The sequence below is a fragment of the Xiphophorus maculatus genome, chromosome 14 (genome assembly GCF_002775205.1).
Source record: "Xiphophorus maculatus strain JP 163 A chromosome 14, X_maculatus-5.0-male, whole genome shotgun sequence".
NCBI lineage: Eukaryota > Metazoa > Chordata > Actinopteri > Cyprinodontiformes > Poeciliidae > Xiphophorus > Xiphophorus maculatus.
The window spans coordinates 8,574,260-8,596,891 of record NC_036456.1 but is presented as its reverse complement, the minus strand read 5'-3'; the positions used below and the strand labels follow the sequence as shown (position 1 = coordinate 8,596,891).

The following is a 22,632-nucleotide window of genomic DNA, read 5'->3' as shown; positions in this document are numbered from 1 at the left end:
TTTTATTAAAAGCAGTTCAACCTATTATCCTCTATGTGGAGCTGTAGTACTGGAGAGTTTGTGGGACATGAACTTGCAATAATTTGTTCATTTGCTCTTTGACTCACGTTGGGCATCAATAGCAAAATTACAAAATTTTGATTCTGAAATTGGATGAACTGTTCTAAAACTTTGGCCATATTTAACTAAAGATGAACTCTTAAGACATGACCAGATTATTTCTAGAACATAAACAAGACCAGTGTGGACAGGCACTGGACAGAGAAGGTTGTCATGGTAACAAGTGGGAAAATCTGTCATACTGGTAACAAAAACTAACCAATGCGAAGGATGACATCATTAGTGATGGTCAAATGAAGCTTACTGGTTTTAAAATAATGTTTTAATTCTCAAAGCTTTTCAACACATTCCTCTTTGGTTCCATCTTGTGGTCAATAGTGTGAACTGCAGTTTGGATTTACAGCCTAAAACAAATTAATTAATTCTAACTGTCCACTATAGATGGTTTTATATACAGCCTCTGCTTTATTATCATGTGATACTTTTGTCTTATAGTGGGAATTCTTAATTTTTTTGTAATTTTTAGGAGAAAAATGCAATGTATATGTGGTTCATTAAAAATGTTACTGATGATGACACTGACCGTCACTAAGCTTTAGCATTAAAATAGATGGACTGATGGATACATCCTGAATATAACGTCAATATATTTTATAAAATGTTAATTTACCTTTAGCTGACACATTAACCACAGACCTTGTTCCAGGAAACGTACAACTGATTATCTGATATGACCGCCATTTTAACACTTAATATCCACTTCCGTTCCTACACACAAACACACCCACACAAAATGTGATTAGAAATGTGCTGATAAGTTTCCATGGTGATGCTCTGTGAGATGCATGTTCCCCCATCATTCTTAGAATTGTTGCTGGGCAGCAAAATGACCCTGAGTTTAAGTTTTACCCAGAAATGTTTCTGTATGAGATAGTTTCTCACACAACTTACTCAAAAAATCCAAAAGTATGCACAGTATCTGTACAGCAATCTATTATTGTTCATTGAGCAAATGTTATTTATGAGGCTGTTCTGTTCTGGTGGTGGTGACCTGCAGCCTATAACAGGCCAGAGGGTAAAACTAGACAGGATGGTGCTCAGCAGATGAAGGTCATTCAGTATCAGAAAGTCAAAGTTACTGTTTTAATATTTCTCTCTCTGTGTAAAGTTCACACATCAAAACAGGAGAATGTTTAAAATGAGAATGAGCAAACTGTTTTTTGCAAACTATTATATAGCAACTCTGTATAGCAACATGGATTCAAATTTAGTGTTTTTTGTTTATTTGTATATTTTTTTGCAAGCCTGAACAGAATGTTGTGCATAAGGTTAAAATATCTCTGCAATGGACAGGAAATACAAACCAGCATCAAGTGCTGCAGCCTCAGTGGCTGCTGTGGTGTGAAGTTAGTATGAAAGGGAAGGAAACACAGAGAGGGGATACTAAGAAGTAGAAGCATGAAACTTATTGATGTCATATATATTTTAGACTTAACTTCTCCTTTTATATGAACACAATTCAAACCAAGTAGAAGCCTTTCAGTTGAGCTGTGCAGCCGTTCTGGATGCCAGGATGAAACCTGCTCTGCTCTGCATGCTGGGCTTTTTCTGTAAGTACATCACTGACTTTCTGCTCAGTTTATGGAAAATATTTCTTCATGATAACATGTGGCCGTGTATCTCTGTTACGATCTGACCGCGTTGAAAAGAGAAGACTCGAGTCTTTTTCCTCATTTTGTAATCAGGATTGCAATTCAAGCGGCTTTGGTCTCTGTTTTGACAAACATTGGACATAATGTGATATTTATGTCTTTGTTTATTATTTTTAAACAGCCATTTTTTTTTAATCTTCATCTAAAGTGAATAAAATCACATTGTGATTTTTATTCGTAACCAGCTGGATAATGTCTGACCAAACCTTGATCTTTATTGCAGTGCTCAGTTCTTTGCTTCATGGACGTGCTGATGGTAAGTAAATTGTTTTGGATTTAACTTAAAGGAAGAAATATGTTGTTTTTCCAATGCATTAACCTTTGTTTTGTGCAGAAATTGAGCCTAATTTTGCAAGTATAGGAACAAACACTGTAGTAATCGGCACAAATCTTGTTTTTAATTACTGGAATTACAATTACAATTACTGGAATATATTATATTGACATGTTATAATACACAGTAGATGAGAGGAAGCTGAACAATAAAGAAAACTAATTTTGAAACCTATGGTTGCGCAGAACAACTTGTTCCTCTTTGTGTCTATTTGCCGATTCTCAAGACTGACCTGGAGTGTCAATTTATAATTTCAAAGACAAAACAAAGCAGATTTATCAGAGAAGTACAGAAAGATGTAAAAGTCCTGTTGGTTTCCACTAAGTTATGATTTTAGAATTTTGTCTGGAAATGAAATGTTGTTTTAAATCTGAACAAAATATTTACCTTCATAGGGCAGAATTTATTTTTTGTCAATAGAGGAACATGAAGCCTGGCTAATTGATGGAGAAATAAGGAACACCAAATGTAGCAGAACTTGTACATTAATTTACAGAAAATATTCACAAGATGGAACAGAAGTTTAACATAATGTGACATTATCTTGTGAAAAGTTTTTTCATTGCTGCCCATAGGAGCCAGGCTTAGCAACACAAATGAAGACAAAACTAAAAAGCAGAATTTCAGAAAAAAATGAAAAGCTAGTCCAAATTGAAGTAATGGATTAATAAACTCTGTAATGAAATATGTTGGGCCCACCAATGTGTTTATATACAAAAATGTAAAACTGTCACGGTTTTCCTTTTATATCATGCTAGCAGATAAAACAATACAGCCTGTCGACGTCACTGATCCAGACACCAACAAACCTCCTGCAGGTGAGAATTTATTTATTTTTTTCTGTCTGTGTTCATTCAGCAATTTGATTTGCTCCTTGTGTTTGCTGCTCTGTCTTCCTGTAGGTAGAAATAGAGTCTTTCTGAATGGAGTTTGCATGTTCTCCTGTGTGGGTTCTCTCTGGGAACTCAGGCTTTTTACCCCAGTCCAAACACTGGCATGTTAGGTTAAGTGTGTGTGTGATCGTTTGTACCTTGGTGTTGCCCTTTCATGGACTGGTGACTGCTCTTGTATATATCTCATATGAATAAACAACTCAAATAGTCGCATTTGTAAGTCCTTTAGTGAAAATAAGATCCAAAGGGAAAACATTTCACAGTTCAGTAAAAAGCTTTAATTAGAAAGTGGAGAGTAGGTTAGTTATGCTAGCTTAACTTTTATCACCTTAACATGTACTCTTGCTGCGCAGTTTGGAGTATTTTATTTCAGTTAATACAAACATAGATTTTCTGACAGATAATCAAAAGTGCAGTTAGCTAATCAACCACCATTAATTTTCAGGCATCACTTCCTAATGATGCAAAATGAAAATTTAAAAAACATAAATCTGCAACGGACAGAATGTCCTGTTAGATGTTTCTACATCCTTTTTTGTGTAGGAAATAGGTTTGTGGTTTTTAGTGTTAATTCCTGATGCACTTGAACTAATCTTTGCTCTTCGCTCCCGGGGCAGTTGTGTACTGGTTGCCATGGCAACGAGTCTGCGCTTGAACTTAAGATGACCGACTGAGAAAATAATAATATAATCACCCTTTTTTCTACATTTTTCTCCTGGACAAATTGCATCATTTGTTTGTAGAACGTGGCGATATTCATAGCAATCATCAAATAGGATGAAATATTTCATAAAGAATAAAGGAGCCAAAGTTTTTAACATTTTAAATCATGTCTCATATTATGTCAAATTAAATTATGGGCCTTTATGAAGAGAAGTTAGCCTTTTTCTCTCTCTTTTCTAGAACTGACAGAAACCAAACTATAGATTTATTAGCAGAGATAATATATATTTTACATATCCAAACATCAGCATCTCAGCTTTAAGCCACATTTTATAGAATCCAGTAACATCGATGGTCACTCTACTCACCGACTTCCCCAACCAAACCCAAAACAGGTTTTGTGTCTTTAATATTTGCTATATTAAAGACACATCATATCTCATCTGCTATGTGTAAGTCAGCAGGACAAAAGGTTTAGCCAACCTACTGAGGGACAGCTGTGGAGTCAGAATCACATAGTTTAAAAATACAAAGTTTGATTCGTTTGGTTTAGACAGAAGTTACTTATTCTGATTTTGAAAAGTTTAATAACATTTTGATTGTTACAGAATCTCATGTTGTTGATGTTTTTATCACTTGATAAAATCAGACAATAAAAGGCAACTATGTGATAATTGTTCACCAAAAATATTACTGAATTGTGAAACTATTTTCTACTGTAGGCAAAAATTCAGCAAATACAGGCTGATTCCATAAATTAGAAAATGACTGAAAAGTTCCTTTGTCAGCAGTTTCATCACCAAGTGAACGACATTATATAGATTAATTAGATTACATATGTTTTAACATATTTTTGTTTTCTAGTATGTTTAATAACTCCTAAAAGATTATTTTCAAAAGGTCCTATTAATCTGACAAACCTCCCAGCTCCTCTTCGTCTCCACCAACGTGCAACACAAAGTGAGAGGTTTTATGTTTGTAAGATGTCAAACATTTTTAAGGTAAATGTTTAAATGAAAAATTTTAAGATACTATGACACCTTGAAAGTAAAATGGTACATTTGTTTTGCAAATTCTAAGCATTTTTCAAATAAGATTCACAGTGGTAAATGACTGATTGTTGTTCTGTGATTTATAAGAGTATATTCATAATGGCTTTTTATTTTGATTCATATGCTCAGAAAATCACTGACAGCATTTGTTTTTATGTTTCTACAATCCGGCAACTCTGAGAGCAGAGATTAAGTACACTAATAATCTAACATGTTGAAATCTCATTTATGATTTGATGAGAAAGGATTCACATTGTTGCAAATGAATCCCCAGCATTACATTTTTGTCCTCTGTGGAGGACATAGGTTTTTTTTGTTCATAACTCTGAAACCATACATGCCACTGTGTTAAATCCTGTTGGTCCTTAGAGAGGACATCCTGGGCCTCGAAATGTGTTCATATTTGCCACAATAGAGTCCCGATGTCCTCTCCAAAGGACATACTGTAAAAAATAAATAAAAACATGTTTTGAAACTTTTTCAATTGTAGTGATGTTTTTTCACTTCAAAGAGTCATGTAGTGTAAAAAAAAAAAGAAATTCAAAAACTTTTTTTTCTCTGGGTCTCAGGAGGCTATACAATGATGGCTGTTGCTGTTTTCTAACCTGCAGAAATCAAGGCAACTCTGGCTGCAGACGAAACAACCGTACCACCAGGGGGCAGTGTGACATTAACCTGTTCTGTGGACAAACCTGCTGATTTAACATTTGAGCTCTTCAGAGAACCTCCACCCACCTATCAGACCAGAGTTTCTCCTCGATCAGATGGAGTTTTCATCATCACTGAAGGAGGAATTTACACCTGCAGAGGATTTAAAACCGAACATAACTTTATGACAAGTATGAGTGATGAAGTTATTATACAGGAAACTGGTGAGTTGAGAAATGGATTCTTGGTTAAAACAAAACTGTTTTAACTAACAACAGATATATTTGCTTAAACTATTTGAAGAACTTCCCATTTGATAAATATGTGACTGTACAGAATATTTACATTCTCAACATTTTACCTAAAAAGATTATTTTACATAAAAAATCAGGAGTATTATGGACAACCCTGACCATCCTCTTTATGATACTGTCAGCGATGAACAGTGTCTTTAGTCAGAAGCTCCTTCAAATTTGCTGTAATACAGACTAATACAGTACTAATCGTTCCTGCCTAAACCATCACCATCAACAATAATCCTTTGAATAATCTTATAGATGCCAGAGGGAAATACAACAAGATTTACTTTCTCTTTGGGATCAATAAGACATTTTTGAATTGAATTGAAGTTCAATTATTTTGTCCCACAAGATAGAAACCTTTCTGCAGATAGACTGCAGAACGGTATTGGGTTGATAGAACTGGTTAAATCAAAAACAATTATTTTAGTTTCTGTTTACTTTTCAGCCCATTTTATTTGTTGCGTTTATGGAGAATGCTTGTAAGAAGTTTGTATTTTATCTGGATCTCACAGTTGCACATGATACAATGCTGCTTAAAGCACCATTAGAACATGACAGCATGTGGAGTAGAAGACTGTGTGTTGTGCTGATTCTGTCTGACATGATAAAGTCTCAGTTTTGGTCTGATGAGAAATTATTCATGTTGTTTCAAATTGCTAAAAACCTTATTAATTATGATTAATATTATTGCAGAAATCAAGGCAACTTTGAAAGCAGACAAAACAACCATACCACCAGGGGGCAGTGTGACATTAACCTGTTCTGTGGACAAACCTGCTGATTTAACATTTGAGCTCTTCAGAGAATCTTCATCCACCGATCAGACCAGAGTTTCTCCTCGATCAGATGGAGTTTTCAGGATCACAGAAGGAGGAATTTACATCTGCATAGGATTTAAACCTGGGACAAACTTTGTGTCAGCTATCAGTGATGAAGTCACCATTAATGAGAGAGGTGGGTTTATACATTTATCTTGGAAGAAAACATTGTAAACTTTCTGACAAAACACCTATTTTGACATGATCACTAAAGGAAGTTTGTTACTTTGTCACATTTAGAGAGATAATATCTTGTTCTAAATGTAAATATGAGTTAAGATTCATAATTTGTTCAATTATTAATATTCATTCAGCTGAGTTGAATAATTTTGTTGAAGTTTTTGCTTAAACAATGTGCAGAAATATGAGGAAAAAAGTAAATTAACTCTATGTGTTTACATTTATTTATGTTTTTGTGAGATGTTGTGGTGAACATTGAGATTTACATTCTTCCAAGACATTTTAATGACATTATATTGATACATTTTAATGAAATTTATGACATAAAATATATGTTAAATGACACATCAGATAAAAAATTCTTAGATTGACATTATTATTACAGATGCTACACGGTATAATTAATTGTTTAGTTTTCAGACTCTTTGTTTTTCTAATCATGTTTCTTCCTGTAGTTTCCAACAGAGTTTCAGTCACTTCACAACCAAACCGATCTCTGATATACAGAGGAGAGAAAGTCACTCTGAGATGTGAGATCCAGGATGATGGAGGAACTGAGTGGACATATGAATGGAAAACAACCAATAGAAACTCTCCGTCATCCAGTGAATTCAGGATCATCACAGCTACTCAGGCTGACAGTGGAGAATACAGCTGTAAGGGTAGAAGAGGCTACGAGTTTACAGGATGGAGTGAAGCCATCAGACTGACAGTGTCATGTGAGTCAGACTGACCTCCATTCATCCTGAAAGTGTCTTTAGTTCCCTGATCTCTATAAAATGAACAGAACTCAATAATATCTCCATTTCACAGAAAGAACTGACTGCAGGCTAAACTGTGACTTTTGTGAAAGTTATATAAAGAAGAAAAACTATTTTCCATCCATAAAGTTTCATAAACAGGAAGCTTAAAGAGGAACTGGATTATTTCAGAGAAAGATTAGACGTTTAGTGACGTCTAATCTTTTGCACATGCAAAATGTTTTGGAATAAAATATTTTATGAAAATATTTACTAATGTAAAAAGATTTTAATGTTCTGTCATGGAGCTGTGGATCATTTAAATATGGAGGTTTGTTTGTCAAAACTTGGTTCTCACAATTCGTTTTTTAGTGTGAACAGTCATTTACATGGAGGTCATACTGACATACAAAGCTTGGTTCTCATAATTCATTGATTGATTGTTTCATATTGGTAAAGAACATCTTGGCTACATTAGACAGAGTCAGACTTTTTGTATAAACTGTTTTAAATAAGCTACAATTAAACCATGTCTGTTGTTAAATTATAGGTTGGTTTGTTTGTCACTTGATCTGCTGCTGAAATAATCTAACTGGACTTGAGTTTGAATTGTCAGGTCAGATGTGGAATTTCACCAAAATGATCAATGTAATAATACATTTTCCTCCAGCTCTTGTTGATAAGAAACATGATGGAAAATCTAGTTTTTTAGGCTCCTGCAGAGTTTATATTTCTCAGTTTGAAAAAGTACATGTTATATTTTGGTGTATATATTTTTATTAGAACAAAATGATTCCAGAAATAATAAAAAATTCATATTCTATTTTTTTTAAATATTGTTCTGATTTTCAAACTCAACAGCTGATAAACCCAGAGCCACCCTGAAGGCAGAGAAAAGAATCATACCAGCAGGGGGCAGTGTTACACTGAACTGCTCTGTTGAAGGATCTACTGGCTGGGAGTTCAGGTACACATTTACATATTATTCTGTAGTTGGATCCTCCAGAAACACAGAACCAGATGGAACCATCAGAGTGTCAGAGGGAGGAGAGTTCAGCTGCAGAGGAAGAAGAGGAGACTCATCTTTTGAATCAGAAACCAGTGAAGAGGTCACCATTCAGAAAACTGGTGAGTTTAGTTATCAGGTCATCACCATGACAACACTTGATCTTTGAAACTCAAATTTGTTTCCTAGTTTTTCAGAATATGTAATTATTAAAATAGAATAATGATTAATCAACAGGACAGAGAAATATTTACAGTTTCATGATTTGACTTTTTTTTATTTCCACTGAAACCACCAAAGTAATCAGATGTTATAAAGAATTTAATCTGATCTCAAATATTAAGAATTAACAACATCCTGCTGTAAAATATGTTCATCAGACTATAGAAAGTTTTTTCTATTTTTATGTTAAATATATCTTCAATTGGATTCTGATGTATTTAAACTGTTAAGATTTTCAGTTAAGTTTCTGATTTACACAGTTTAACAAATGATTTACTTTAGTATAAATATTTTGACACTTGCACAGAGTAAATATCTGCTTCTTCATATCATTTTATATGTTCAGGTTCATTTATTTCCATTAATTTCCAAACCTGATATTTCTTTATGTGAACAGTTTCTAAGCCGACTGTGATCCTGCGACCACGTTGGTCTCTGAACGAAGAAGATAATGTCTATCTGGAGTGTGAAATCCAGAAACGAGCTCAGTGGACGTATGAATGGAGAAAAAACAATTTCAATTATAATCCAGCACCCAGGATCATCACAGCTAACAGTGGAGATTATAGCTGCAAAGGAACAAGTGACTATTTGTTAACACAGTGGAGTGATGTCATCACATTAACTATCTGTAAGTTATTAACTTTTGACCTACAATAATCAAGCAAGCAACATTAAAATAGCTTAAACAAATTAACATAAAAGCAGCTGCTGCAGTTTAACACATTTAGCTTCTTAAGTAAAAACACATTTGCCCAAATGATCAGAATATGCCTCTATTTGGTGAAAATGCAATTATTAATATAACATTTTATGGATGAATATGTTTGCTGTGTAAGTGTTTGAAACTCTTAATTTCTTTCTGCTTTGCTACAAGTTAAGCTGATGTCATTTTATTTTGAAAGGTTCTTGTTAAATAAAACAAAAACTAATCTTAAAGGAGCTGCTGGACAGTTTGGAAGAAACATTGATACTTTTTAAGTGATTTTAGAAATAGCTTCTCTCAGGGAAAGTGTTAAATTAACACTTAAATTTTACTCTGGACTGTTGTGGTAAACTGCTAACCAGATATTTATTTCTTTAGCTCCCAATAAACCCAGTTTGATTCTGCAACCCAACTGGTCTCAGATCTACAGAGGAGAGAAAGTCACTCTGAGATGTGAGATCCAGGGAGGAACTGAGTGGACGTATGAATGGAGATCAACCAATGGAAACTTTCCATCATCCAGTGAATACAGCATCATATCAGCTACTGAGTACCACAGTGGAAAATACAGCTGCAGAGGAAAAAGAGGGTTTTCCTTTACACCATGGAGTAATGTTGTTAAAATAACTGTATGTAAGTTGATTATTTATTACTGACAAGTGATCATTTTTAATAACAGTAGCAGGGCCGTGCAGAGACCTATGGAGGGGCAGGGGCTCAAATTTAAAAAAGGGGCACATTGAACAAAAACTCCATACAACAACACAGCAACAACCCATATTAATCAATAATCTAATTGGATCCTACTGCATCATTGCTATCAAGCAGGGGAATGCAAAGCAAATATAATCTATATTTTCCCCAACAGGTATAAAGTTTCTGTTTCTGCTGCTGACAGTCCTGGAGGGCTGAGCTGATCTGAGACTGTATCTGTTAAACAGACCAGAGGAGAGAAGGTCAAAGGTTATGAAGTTATGAAACAAGCAAAATTGCTGCCATTTTACTAATGAAGCCCTAATAATATCTATTCAATCTCTAGAACAACCTGGCTGCAGAATGATTTATAGATGAAAAAGCTCCAAGGGGTTAACTCTATATAATAGTTTGATGTTAAACCTCCGAGATCTAGAATTATAAGACTGAGATATCAAGGCAAAGAAAACTCAGTAGCTGCTGGTAGGGGCCATTCAGGGGCCTCCAGACACTCAGGGGCCTCCAGACATTCAGGGGCCTCTAGACACTCAGGGGCCTCCAGACACTCAGGGGCCTCCAGAAACTCAGGGGCCTCCAGACATTCAGGGGCCTCCAGACACTCAGGGGCCTGCAGACATTCAGGGGCCTCCAGACATTCAGGGGCCTGCAGACATTCAGGGGCCCCTAGAAATTGTTTAATTGTAACACAGACCATAGATCTAAACCTGTAGCATCATTTATAGAGAATAACAATGTTATTACATTTTATTTAATGCATTCAGCTGAGAAAAATAAATAGTATTTAGGATTTAATTAGGAAGTTTACTTTGTAAAAGTTTAAAGAATCATCTTGATAGTTTGATTGTTGTGTTACCATGGCTACAATATGGTTAATCTTTGTGTTTGAATTGGGCTTGTTCACAAATGCATCACAGCAAATAACCAATAATCAGTGATTGATTTTAAACTCTGCCAATAAACCTGGTCTCCCTCTCACAGATTCACCTTATCAATATTTAAACATGTTAGTGATGCTTAGGTTCTTAGTACGACGGGTTCTGGAGGGAGGGGGGTTCTGTCTAAGGCCCCATATTACCTTGGGCCGGCCCTGGAGGAACAGCTGCTGCGATGCGCAGCTCTGGAATCTACCTGGAATTTACCTGGAATCCCCCGGTGGCCCCTGTCAGTCCCCCGATGCTTTGGAGACATTTTGATTCATTTCATTGTGGCATGTTTGGCTTTTTGCTGCGGTTCTAATTATTGCTACGATATTTTCTCTGATGTTTATTTTGTGACTCTAAATGGGCCGAATCTTCCTTTAACACTTGAGGTTCTGCAGTAACTTCTATTCCAGCCTCAAACCTCCAGCCCAGATCCAGTCAGTAGCGGCTTTAAACCGCCTGGTAGAAACGTTAAGGAGAAACAGAGAAAACAGAGAGCAGGTGATACCAGGTGGTGCCGAGGCTTTGATCTGCGTTGCGACTCGCGGTGACAGTCGGTACCGTGTCTTATATCAGTATGTCTGATATAAAGACAGATATTCTTTCTATCTGTCGGTGGACCGACTCAAGCTGCCTGTAGTGAACCGGGCTTTTAGCAGAATGATGAAGTTAAAGTCAGAAGTTTTCTCTGCAGCCGAAGCATTTCTGAGTTTATGGGCGGGGCGGGTTTTGTCCCGCTATTGCAAGGACAATTATCAAAATATAAATAGAAACAGTTTTTCTAACGTCAGACATTCGTTTTTATTCACAAACCAGTGAATGAAAAAATATTCTTGCCCATAATTTGATAGTTAGAGGACACAGATCCTCCTCCTCCTCACCATGGAGCCGGAGTCTGAACAACATGGAGGCTCTGAGAGTCATTATTAGACTGAGGGCAGAAAGACTAGTTTATTTTTCCGAAATTATTATATTTAGCTAAATATTATTGCTGAGGGGCACAAACAGGCCTTCTGACATACAGATTCAAAATGTTAAAAAATGTTTGAAAAAAAAAAGCCTTCAAAAAGGGCACTAGGGTCATCAAGGATAAAAAGGGCAGGGGCTCTTACCCCCCCCCCCCCCCCCCCCCTGCACAGGCCTGGACAGTATGTCCCACTTGGTTTATAGGATTTTTTTTTACTTGAAACAAAATAACAAAAACGCAGCTTTTCCTATAGCACACAATCTAAGATTTAATTATTTTTATTATTTCTATAATCAGTCACACCTGGCTAGTTATTTTAATGAGCTGAAAGTTTTTCATGTTTATTCCCTATTAAATATTACATGCAGCTGAAAATTATTGTTAGATGTATAACAGCTTTAGGTCAAACTTTAATTTCTTTATATTTTATTACAATAGATTAAAAATTTCTGAACATCTTTGAATGAAATTTTTATATATTAAAGAAGCCAAAGTCCAAAGAAAATGTCTGAAAGAGTTTCAGAAAGTTTTTAGAGAGATCGATCAAAGTCATCTTAGAGTTCAGTGATACAAGGAATAAAGATTCAATAGATTATATTGATCAGTGTTTCTAGTCCCTGATTTATGTGATAAGAGAAAAATGAAAGTGTTGAATGAAATAAAGTTCACATTTTAACAATACAATAGTGTAAAAATATAATGTTACTGAAAAAGGAAGTAAAATATCAAAGTTAAGATTAAACCAGAGGGAGCATCTGTTATTATTATTACTATGGTTATTACTTCAATTTCAATATGTAACTATATTAACTGTTTAAGGGACATAAAACAGAGATAAAAGAGAGAGGTTGTGGTTAAATGTTTGACCCAGTTTCAAATCTCTCTCCAGCGTTTCCCCCTCAGCCTGTCCTCTCTGTGTCTCCATCATGGCCGAATCCTGGAGCCTCAGTGACTCTGAGCTGTGAGGGTTTGGAGCTTCAATCAGCAGGATGGAGGTTCTTCTGGTATAAAGTTGTTCCTGATCCACCCAGCAACTCCTACAGCATTGAGCTGCTGCCTGGCAGCACCAATGGGACTGAGCAGAACTCCTTCATCATTAATGGACCGACTCACACAGCAGAATTTCTGTGCAGAGCAGGAAGAGAAGAACCAAAGTTTTACACTAATTACAGTAAACCAAAGTTTGTCTGGTCTGCAGGTCAGAGATGAATTAAAACATTGATCATTGGAGGCTGTTAAACATTCACAGATAAAATACAACTTGTTTTTGTAAAAGACGAAATAATTATTTCCTCTATGGTAGTTTATTTATTTGACTTGCTGAAATGTTTGCTGTAATCTTTATTACTATAGAAACAAACCATTTTAATGAAACATTTTAAAGATGTTTCTGTTCTCAGATGAAATCCTGTCTTGTTTTCAGATCCTCGTCCAGCAGCTTCTCTCTCAGTGAATCCTGACAGAGTTCAACACTTCAGATACGACTCTGTGTCTCTGAGCTGTGAGGGAAACTCTACTGAGTGGAGAGTGATGAGGATTATAGAAAAATATCGACTCTTGTACTTTACCTGCTCAGACTGGGGGAACATGACTGGATCTACATGCACCATTAACATTTCCTGGAATAATAATGGAGTGTTCTGGTGTGAGTCAAAATCTGGAGAGTTTAGCAACGCTGTCAACATCACTGTACAGGGTAAGATTTGATTTATTATGTTTGTTTTCCTTTAACCTCTTTTTGCATTTATAAATCATAAATATATTTATTATTGTAAAAATATGTTTAGTCCAAGGTTAAATCATAAAAAAACGAATTATGCAAAAAAAAATTGCCTAGATTAATTTCTGACTTCTATTCCATTATAACTACAATTAATGTTCTAAAGGTTGTTTTTGTGATATCAGGACTCTATTTACAAAAGGTTATATATATATATATATTTTTCCCTTCTCACCCACCGCGGGTGGTTCTTATCCTCTGAGCTCGGGTCCTCTACCAGAGGCCTGGGAGCTTGAGGGTTCTGCGCAGTATCTTGGCTGTGCCAAGGACTGCACATTTCTGGACTGAGATGTCTGATGTTGTTCCTGGGATCTGTTGTAGCCATTGGTCCAGTTTGGGGGTGACTGCCCCGAGGGCCCCGATGACCACAGGCACCACTGTGGTCTTCACCTTCCAGGCCCTCTCCAGTTCCTCCCTGAGGCCCTGGTATTTCTCTAGTTTCTCGTGCTCCTTTTTCCTGATGTTGCAGTCGCTTGGTATTGCTACATCTACCACAACGGCTTTCCTCTGTTGTTTATCCACTACGACAATGTCTGGTTGGTTCGCCATTACCATTTTGTCTGTCTGGATCTGGAAGTCCCACAGGATCTTAGCTCTGGAGTTCTCCGTCACCTTTGGGGTTGTTTCCCACTTTGATCTCGGGGTTTCCAGTCCATATTCTGCACAGATGTTTCTGTACACTATGCCTGCAACTTGGTTATGTCGTTCCATGTACGCCAGGGGTGCCCAAAGTCGGTCCTCGAGGGCCGGCATCCTGCATTTTTTAGTTTTCTCCCTGGTTTAACGCACCAGGATCAAATGATGGCTCGTTAGAAGGCCTAAGAAGAACACTAACATGCTGAAAAGGTTGGTGGTACCACCAGGGAGAGAACTAAAACGTGCAGGATGCCGGCCCTCGAGGACCGACTTTGGACACCCCTGATGTACGCTTTCCCTGCCAGTATCTTGCACCCTGCTGTTATGTGCTGGACTGTCTCAGGGGCCTCCTTGCACAACCTACACCTTGGGTCTTGTCTGGTGTGGTAGATCTGGGCCTCTATTGCTCTGGTGTTTAGGGCCTGTTCCTGGGCAGCCAGGATGAGGGCCTCTGTGCTGTCCTTGAGTCCAGCTTTTTCCAGCCATTGGTAGGATTTACTGATATCAGCCACTTGGGTTATTAGCTGGTGGTACATCCCATGTAGGGGCTTGTCCTCAACCTCCGTTCCCTGTTGTTTGAGACATTCACTGAGCACATTGTCTGTTGAGGCTTTGTCCCTGATGTATTTATGGATCTTAGTTGTTTCGTCCTGGACTGTGGTTCTCACACTCACTAGTCCTCTGCCTCCTTCCTTGCGGCTCGTGTACAGTCTCAGGGTGCTGGATTTGGGATGGAACCCTCCATGCATTGTTAGTAGTTTTCTAGTCTTAATATCTGTGGCTTTTATCTCCTCCTTTGGCCAGCTAATTATTCCAGCAGGGTGTCCGATTACTGGCAGGGCATAGCTGTTTATCGCACGGATTTTGTTCTTGCCATTGAGCTGGCTTCTCAGAACTTGCCTTATTCGTTGGAGGTATTTAGCTGTGGCTCCTTTCCTTGTGACCTCATCGAGGTTGCCATTTGCTTGTGGTATACAAGCATATATATATATATACACTGCTCAAAAAAATAAAGGGAACACTTAAACAGGTGTTTCACACTTAAAGTGTTCCCTTTATTTTTTTGAGCAGTATATATATATATATATATGTATATATATATATATATATATATGTATATATATATATACATATATATATATATATGTATATATATATATATATATATATATATATATATATATATATATATATATATATATATATATATATATATATATATATATGTCTTTGAAAGTAAACATTCAAATTAAAATATTGATTTTGTTATTCTTGATGTAAATTGTTTCCAATCAATTGTTCTGCTGCTCATAAAAAGCTAAAATCTTCTTTTATTAGGAAAACAGAATAACATCAGATTGTACTTTGGAATATAACACATTCAAATTATTTTATATTTTGTATTTATTGCCTCTTGGTCAGACTTTTAGAAAATTCAACTTTTCGTTTTATTGCCTTGCAGATGACGTCCAGATTTATTTGCCCCTAAAACTACTAAATGGTAAAAATGAATCTCTATAGATATTAATAGATTGTTTAGCTGAAGTTAGATCATGGATGGATCTAAATTTTCTTCACCTCAATCATAGCAAAACTCAAGTCCTATTATTTGGTCAAAACCTTCACACTAAAAATCCAGATTTGATTCTTGGTTCTTTTGCTCCGTTTTGTTGGACTTCAGCCAGGAATCTTGGTTTTATCTTTGATAGATGTTTAAAATTTGACAACAAGTTAGTTCAGTTGTTAAATCAAGTTTTTATCACTGGTGGATTTTAGCAAAAGTGAAATCTTATTTTTGTTTTAAGGATTTTATTATCTATCCCTTCATTACATCTGGATTGGATTATTGTAATTCTTTACATAAAGGCCTGGATAAATCCCTGATCCAGCGTCTTCAAGTGATCCAGAACGCAGCAGCTCGGCTTCTTACAGGAACCAGGAAGCGTGACCATATAAGGCCCGTAATGGCCTCCTTACACTGACTGCCTGTTTCGTATCGAATAGATTTTAAGATTCTTTTAACAACTTATAAAGTTTTAAATGGGTTAGCCCCTCCTTATCTTCAGGATCTTTTGAAATTTCATTCTGTGTCCAGAACTTTAAGATCCAATAATCAGCTGCTATGTTCCTCGGACTCGACTTAAGAGAAAAGGAGATCAGGCTTTCTCCATCGCTGCTCCTATTCTCTGGAATAATCTACCTTTCCAGATTAGATCTGCCCACAGCCTGGATTATTTTAAATCACTTCTTAAAACTCATTTTTATTCTTTGGCCTTTAATTGAGGCCTGATATTGTAGCTCTTCTGTTGTGATGTTTTTTTTGCTTACTATTATTATTTAAATATTGTATATTCTTTTCTTGTATTGTTTCTCTTTTTCTTTCAACAACTTGTTTTATTGTGTTTTCTGTGCAGCACTTGTTTTAAATCTGTTTTTAAAATATGTTTTAATGTTTGTTTCCACTTGTGATTTGATGATTTATCTTTATGATGAGCTCAGCATTTTTCTCAGATTCTCTATCAGATTCAAACTGAGACTCTGGTTGGACGACTCCAACACATTTTTTCCAAACATCTGCAGTAAAACAACTATTATATTAGTTCATTACATTATTTTATGTGAACAAACTTGTCTTCATGTCGACTAAAAAGGAGAAATGATGAAACGTGACTACAAATACATTTTTGGTTGAAGAATCAAACATTTAATTTTTGAAGCATAAATCAATTGAGAGCATAAAGCAGCTTAAATGGATGTTATTCACCTGAATATTCTCTTATTGTTTTACAGATGATTATCATGATGGTATTATCCTGGTGAGCCCTGTTCATCCTGTGACTGAAGGAGATCCTGTTACTCTGAGCTGCAGAGATAAAAAACAAAATCTTCTCTCCAATGTGTTTTTCTATCACAATAATAAACTCATCAATAATGACAGCAGAGAGGAGCTGAAGATCTCTGCAGTGTCAAAGTCAGATGAAGGTTTCTACAAATGTCAACATTCAGGAAAAGAGTCACCAAGGAGCTGGATGTCTGTTAGAGGTGAGGAGGATTAAAATATTTGATTCATTTTATTCATTAAAACTGTTTAAATGTTAGAAACAAGATGAACACTGAGGATGTTTGTGTTGCTGATGTTTGTTATTATTTTAGCCTAAAGTCACTTTTTCTTCAAACACAAAATGTCAAACAATCTGCAGATCAAAAATATTTCTTCCTTGATAATATTTTTTAATTCCAGTAACTGTATCCAGTCCTGTCAGTTCATTTCCTGTCATGTTGATCGTTGGACCAGTTGTTGGAATCGTTCTCATTATTCTCATTATTCTCCTGATCTTGTTGTGGCGCTGCAGACGGTCCAAAGGTGAAACTTTTTTCTCCTCACAGTGGATCAGATTGTTCGTTCATAATCACTTTAATTATTCAGATATGGACATTCATTCTTTTGTGAAACAAACTAGAAGCAGGATGATTTGAATAATCAAAATACATTTATTTTTTATCAGATCTGTGCTGCGTAAGGTGAGTAGATTACATCTTTTTCTTCTCCCTATTATAAATCATCTTTGCATATATAAGATATAGATGAATGTAATGTATTTATTGTGTTTCAGGTCAAAGGGCTCAGAGGTCAGAGGTCAGAGCTCCACCACATACCAGCCTGAAGGTCATGAATATAAATCTCTTTCTCATGGTCAGAGTTTTATTGATGTGTTTTTGCTTAGAATGACAGATGAACACAATCAGTTCCTCTTTGTTTTGGCATTGACCTGTTTTTCACCTGAACTCCAGATATTGTTCTTTTAATGCTGCTTTAGACAGAATGCTTGGTCATTAGCTCCAGATGTTTGTGTGACTGATGTGAGCAACAGATGTTCTGTCAAGTTCTCATTGTAAAGGGTTGTGAGAGGAGTCAATGCTAAGACATGTTGTGTTTGTTTGTTGTTCTCTGTTTCTGTCTGCTGTGATCTAAAAGCCTGAAGGATTTCAGCTTGGAGTCCTGAGGGAAAACTATTGTTTCATTCCTCTAACAAAGTGAAAAATGTTTTTTTAGCAGTTTTATGGGACTGGACATGATAAAATGTCTAAATTTAATTAACCTGAGTTTGTTAGCTGTACGTTTTAATTAGCTTTATGTTATTTTGTTATGTGTGTAAATGTCCAATTGAACATTTATTACGATTCTGCTGTATATTTTAAATGTGCTGCTGTTTAGATCAAACTGTTCATGTCAAAGAGGAATCTCAGTCTGATTTTCTATTCTAAAGAAAATTTACTTTTGCTGTTTATTATTAAATTACAATGATCCTTTTTTTCCTCCTTTCATTCACTTCAGGTAATGAGATGATCGGCTCGGCTGAAGCTTCTGGACATGGTAGATCAAATCTTTTTTAATATGTTTTAGGTTAAATAATTGTGTGATTTACAGATGAGTAAATATATATATTTTTTAAAATCTATAATATTTCAGCAGCAGATGAAGCCCCAGAGGTTACATACTCTCTCATTGAAATGAAATCCTTTAGGAAAGACAGTGAGTCCCACTTATAGACAATATATAGCCTGAGAAAATGATTCAGAATGGTTTTATCCTACATGTTGGTGACTATTGTATTATTTTCCCAGGGAGACAAGGTGGACCAGAAGAGGGCGCTGTTTACTCTGAGGTGAAAACAGGAGCTGCAGGTAAAGCTTCATGAAAGATACAATAGTTGATAAAGTTTATTTCTCTGCAACAGTCGGAGATTATTGGTTCCCAAAAGTTTCAGCTTCCAGCCTAAAAAATAATGTATGAGACTTTTGACTCCAATTTACTTCCGATTACACGTATCACTAATAAATCATCTTAATAGTCTATACTATTAGGAGCATAAACATGCTTTTAATATGTTTATAAAATAGCTTAGATTTATTTCTGAGAAGCTCCAAAAACAGATTATAATCTAGATTGCAATGAAAGATGATTTAGTTTCTGAACATCTCACCTTCTTAGTGTTTTTCTCTTTGCTCTCTGTCTGTATTATAATCCATCAGCTCTATATGAAGGAACATAAATGAGTCAAATGTTTCCTGAAACCCGTTTCCTCTTTCCAGACTCGACTCAAACCTTTGCTGTGATCGACCATCAGGAGACAGTCAAGAAAAAAGCTCAGGACAAAGGTCAGCATTTATCTTTAGTTCTTATTGAGCATACTTAAAAAAAAAAACATTCTACAGAATTAAATGTGTTGGAATATTTTTTCTTCATTTTTTCGCTTTAATTTTAGTTTTGATGTTTTAAATAAATCTCTTCCTTGACAGGGAAGTCGGGTCCTGCAGCAGCGGAGGCAGCAGTTTATTCTGAAATCAGAAAAGCACCAGCTGTGGAAAACAGTGCTGCCATGTAGGCTGCAGGCTCTGAGTTTATCCTGCAGTTTATTTATTACAAGACTCACAACAACTGCTTTGATCACACAATATTTTTATCCGTCATAAGAAATCTCCTAGAGAATCTGTATTGGTCACTCAAAGAATAATTCTCTGAGATCCAAATCGTCAGATGTGCTTAAACTTTAGTAAAGGTTTTGCAATGCAACATTTTATAAAGACTCACAAATCGTTTTTTTTAACACAACGCAAATTGTGAATTGTTTTGTGTTTATTTTTTTCTAGAAGTATGTTGCAATTAAAGTTACTAAATTTGATTTGGAACAGTTTGATTTGGTTTCATGTGAAGCAACTTTGCTTCACATTTAACTTTTTATATCAAAACCTTGTGACGGTGTTTTTATCGTCAAGCACGTTGTAAATTAAGTAGATTGATCATTTGAATGCAACACATAAAATCAATATAAGATGTTAGACATAATTGGGCACAATAGTGATTAAAATGATTTTTACAGTTTCAGGTAAATAGATTGTTTTATTAATGCTACTTGTAACTGAGCGACAATTATTAGATATATATCTTTGCTCTTTTGTTATTATAGTATTTCAGTTGAAGCTTAAACCTGCACACTTGCTGCTAGATGGAGTTTTTACACCTTAACAGCTAGACGACAGGAAAGTACTGAACTTTATGCAATCTTTGGTATGTGTAGAATATGCATCTATAGGCATCTTGGCAGCTCACATTTGTGAATTTCCTCTAACCAATAATGTTTAGTGGTTGAACAGCAGCAGCTGAATTGATTCATTTTCTGTTTCAAATGAACAAATAGAAATAAGTAAAATATGGGATCTTTTTATCTATTCTTGTTGCTTTAAGTTAGTTTGCAGTAGAGTTATGCTCCTTCACAATATCAGGATTTTTTGTATATTTTGGAATTAGATATATATAGCAAGCATGTAGACTTTTATTAAAAATATATATTCATTCATAAGTTCTAAATATGTCTCTTAGTTTTTATATCTTCGTGGATTTCAGCAATTTCTCTCTGTAGTCATTTTTGTTTTTTGCTTGTGTGCTGAAATAAAAGTAACGTCATCAATGGCTTGTTCAATTTTTTTGTCTTGTCAACTTTTTGTTGATTTCAGTATTAACTGCCGGTGATGCTATATATATATATACTGTATATATACAGTTTCAAATTTTGTGTCTCCATCATGGCCGAATCCTGGAGCCTCAGTGACTCTGAGCTGTGAGGGTTTGGAGCTTCAATCAGCAGGATGGAGGTTCTTCTGGTATAAAGTTGTTCCTGATCCATCCAGCAGATACTACAGCTATGAGCTGTGCATGTATTGTAAACATGTGCAACATGACAGAAATATGAGGTAAAAAGTCATTTTTGAAGATTTTTGACAAATCAACACAACTGATTACAGACAACTAAATAAGTCAGCAGGCAGTCAGAGGATTGGAAATAAAATCAGCCTCAGGTTTGTAATGATATGTGTAACCCGCAATTAGTAAAGGACTTTTATTTTTGCGGGCTCACTTCCTGTGTTGCCCGAACGCTGCTAACTTATTTAAAGCCCCGCCTCCAGTGCGCAGTAAAAGATCCTCACCTGTTCCACTGATTGTGGTTTGCTGTTGGCGTCTTCCTCAGGAATTCCTCCAAAAATCTTTGAACCTAATGATTTGATTGCTGGGTGAGTTTGTTATTTGTTAACAGTATTACTTTTTTCATGTGGTACTTCTGCTCGATTGCTCATTGGAGCGCTGTTTTATTAGAATCACTGGCATTGTTTACCTGGACCGTCACCGGGATTCTGTCAGTGCTGATTGTGGCTAAGTACGTCCCACTCTCTTCAAAAAGGTAACTTGTTGCTGAATTTTGTGCGTATTCTGACACATTTACATTGATGCTGAGGCACTGAAGTTTAAGATAAAATTGATCAGAACAGAATGTAGCTACACTTAAGTTGATATTGCGCAGTATATTTTATTTATTTAATTTCCTTCCCTCACTCTGCTTGAGTATTTGATGATTAATTTATTTTATTTTTCTTGATTGATATTTTGGAAGTGCACTTTAACTTTAGCACTTTAACTTTAAATTGATTAGTTGAAATATGATAGTTTTGTTTTATTTAAATTATGGTTAATTTAACCTGATTGAAATGTTTATTTAATTAGGACTCTAATTATTGCATTTGCATTTAGTATGCATAAACTAGATGTTTAAATTTAATAATTATTTCCTTTGTATTATATTTGTACATAATTATTTTTGATAAACACTTAATGAGTTTTCTGACCTTTTAGGTCGGGGTTTTTTTTCCACCTGTCGGATTAGATCCTCATCTGGATCGAAAGATGGCGAGCTAAGAATGGACTATGGACTTTATGATTTGGAAATCAATTTATTCTGAGTCAATTCTCATGTGTCTCATTGTGTTATTGTAATTGTATGTTTTTTTTAATTCAAATCACTTAATATATATTCACCAAAACTAAAAGCACTGCCTCCTGTTTTTTTCACACCTCAGGCTCCTAAAAAGGCCACTCTTCCGATGCTGCTTATGTAGCCGCAGTTAGCTGCCTAGCCCATAACTGTTACATATGCAGCACCAGTAGGTGGTGATGCAAGAAGATCAAAGAAAAGGCGACCTGAGGATGCCAGAGACTGTAGCGGGTAAAAACCTGAGGGTATAATGACTGATGCTGTTAGTTAATAAACCAGATAACTTTAAAAGACTTGGCTTCCTTTATGTACTGCAGTACAAACATTACAAGGTTTAGAGATGAATTAAAACATTGATCATTAGAGGCTGTTAAACATTCACAGATAAAATCCAACTTTTATTTGTAAAAGACGAAATAATTATTTCCTCTATGGTAGTTTATTTATTCGACT

General features: G+C 35.6%; 2 protein-coding genes and 1 long non-coding RNA gene across 9 annotated transcripts in view; all 3 read left to right on the top strand.

Moving 5' to 3' along the window:
* Window positions 1-22,632, top strand: part of LOC111610872 — a 289,364-nt gene that overhangs the window by 174,942 nt on the left and 91,790 nt on the right. The window lies entirely within an intron of this gene.
* LOC111610866 (titin-like) overlaps window positions 1,571-22,632 on the top strand; it is a 42,780-nt gene continuing 21,718 nt past the window's right edge. For 4 of the 7 annotated variants that reach the window (XM_023345903.1, XM_023345906.1, XM_023345905.1 and 1 more), the window contains exons 1-10: window positions 1,571-1,670; window positions 1,996-2,028; window positions 2,865-2,924; window positions 5,326-5,586; window positions 6,358-6,618; window positions 7,118-7,381; window positions 8,264-8,530; window positions 9,028-9,261; window positions 9,715-9,969; window positions 12,827-13,135. In XM_023345903.1, the coding sequence (XP_023201671.1) occupies window positions 1,634-1,670; window positions 1,996-2,028; window positions 2,865-2,924; window positions 5,326-5,586; window positions 6,358-6,618; window positions 7,118-7,381; window positions 8,264-8,530; window positions 9,028-9,261; window positions 9,715-9,969; window positions 12,827-13,135 (1,981 nt within the window). In that variant the 5' untranslated portion in view covers window positions 1,571-1,633. Of the gene's footprint in view, window positions 1,671-1,995; window positions 2,029-2,864; window positions 2,925-5,325; window positions 5,587-6,357; window positions 6,619-7,117; window positions 7,382-8,263; window positions 8,531-9,027; window positions 9,262-9,714; window positions 9,970-12,826; window positions 13,136-13,360; window positions 13,634-17,143; window positions 17,396-17,594; window positions 17,718-17,859; window positions 17,876-17,967; window positions 18,048-18,689; window positions 18,729-18,824; window positions 18,888-18,979; window positions 19,040-19,447; window positions 19,514-19,654; window positions 20,813-22,632 lie in introns of those variants that run through there. The other 3 variants (XM_023345908.1, XM_023345904.1, XM_023345907.1) reach the window with 3 other exon arrangements.
* On the top strand, window positions 21,334-22,631 carry LOC111610874. The gene is made up of 3 exons (XR_002753803.1): window positions 21,334-21,424; window positions 21,507-21,591; window positions 22,041-22,631. It is a non-coding gene; the product is annotated as an uncharacterized LOC111610874 (long non-coding RNA).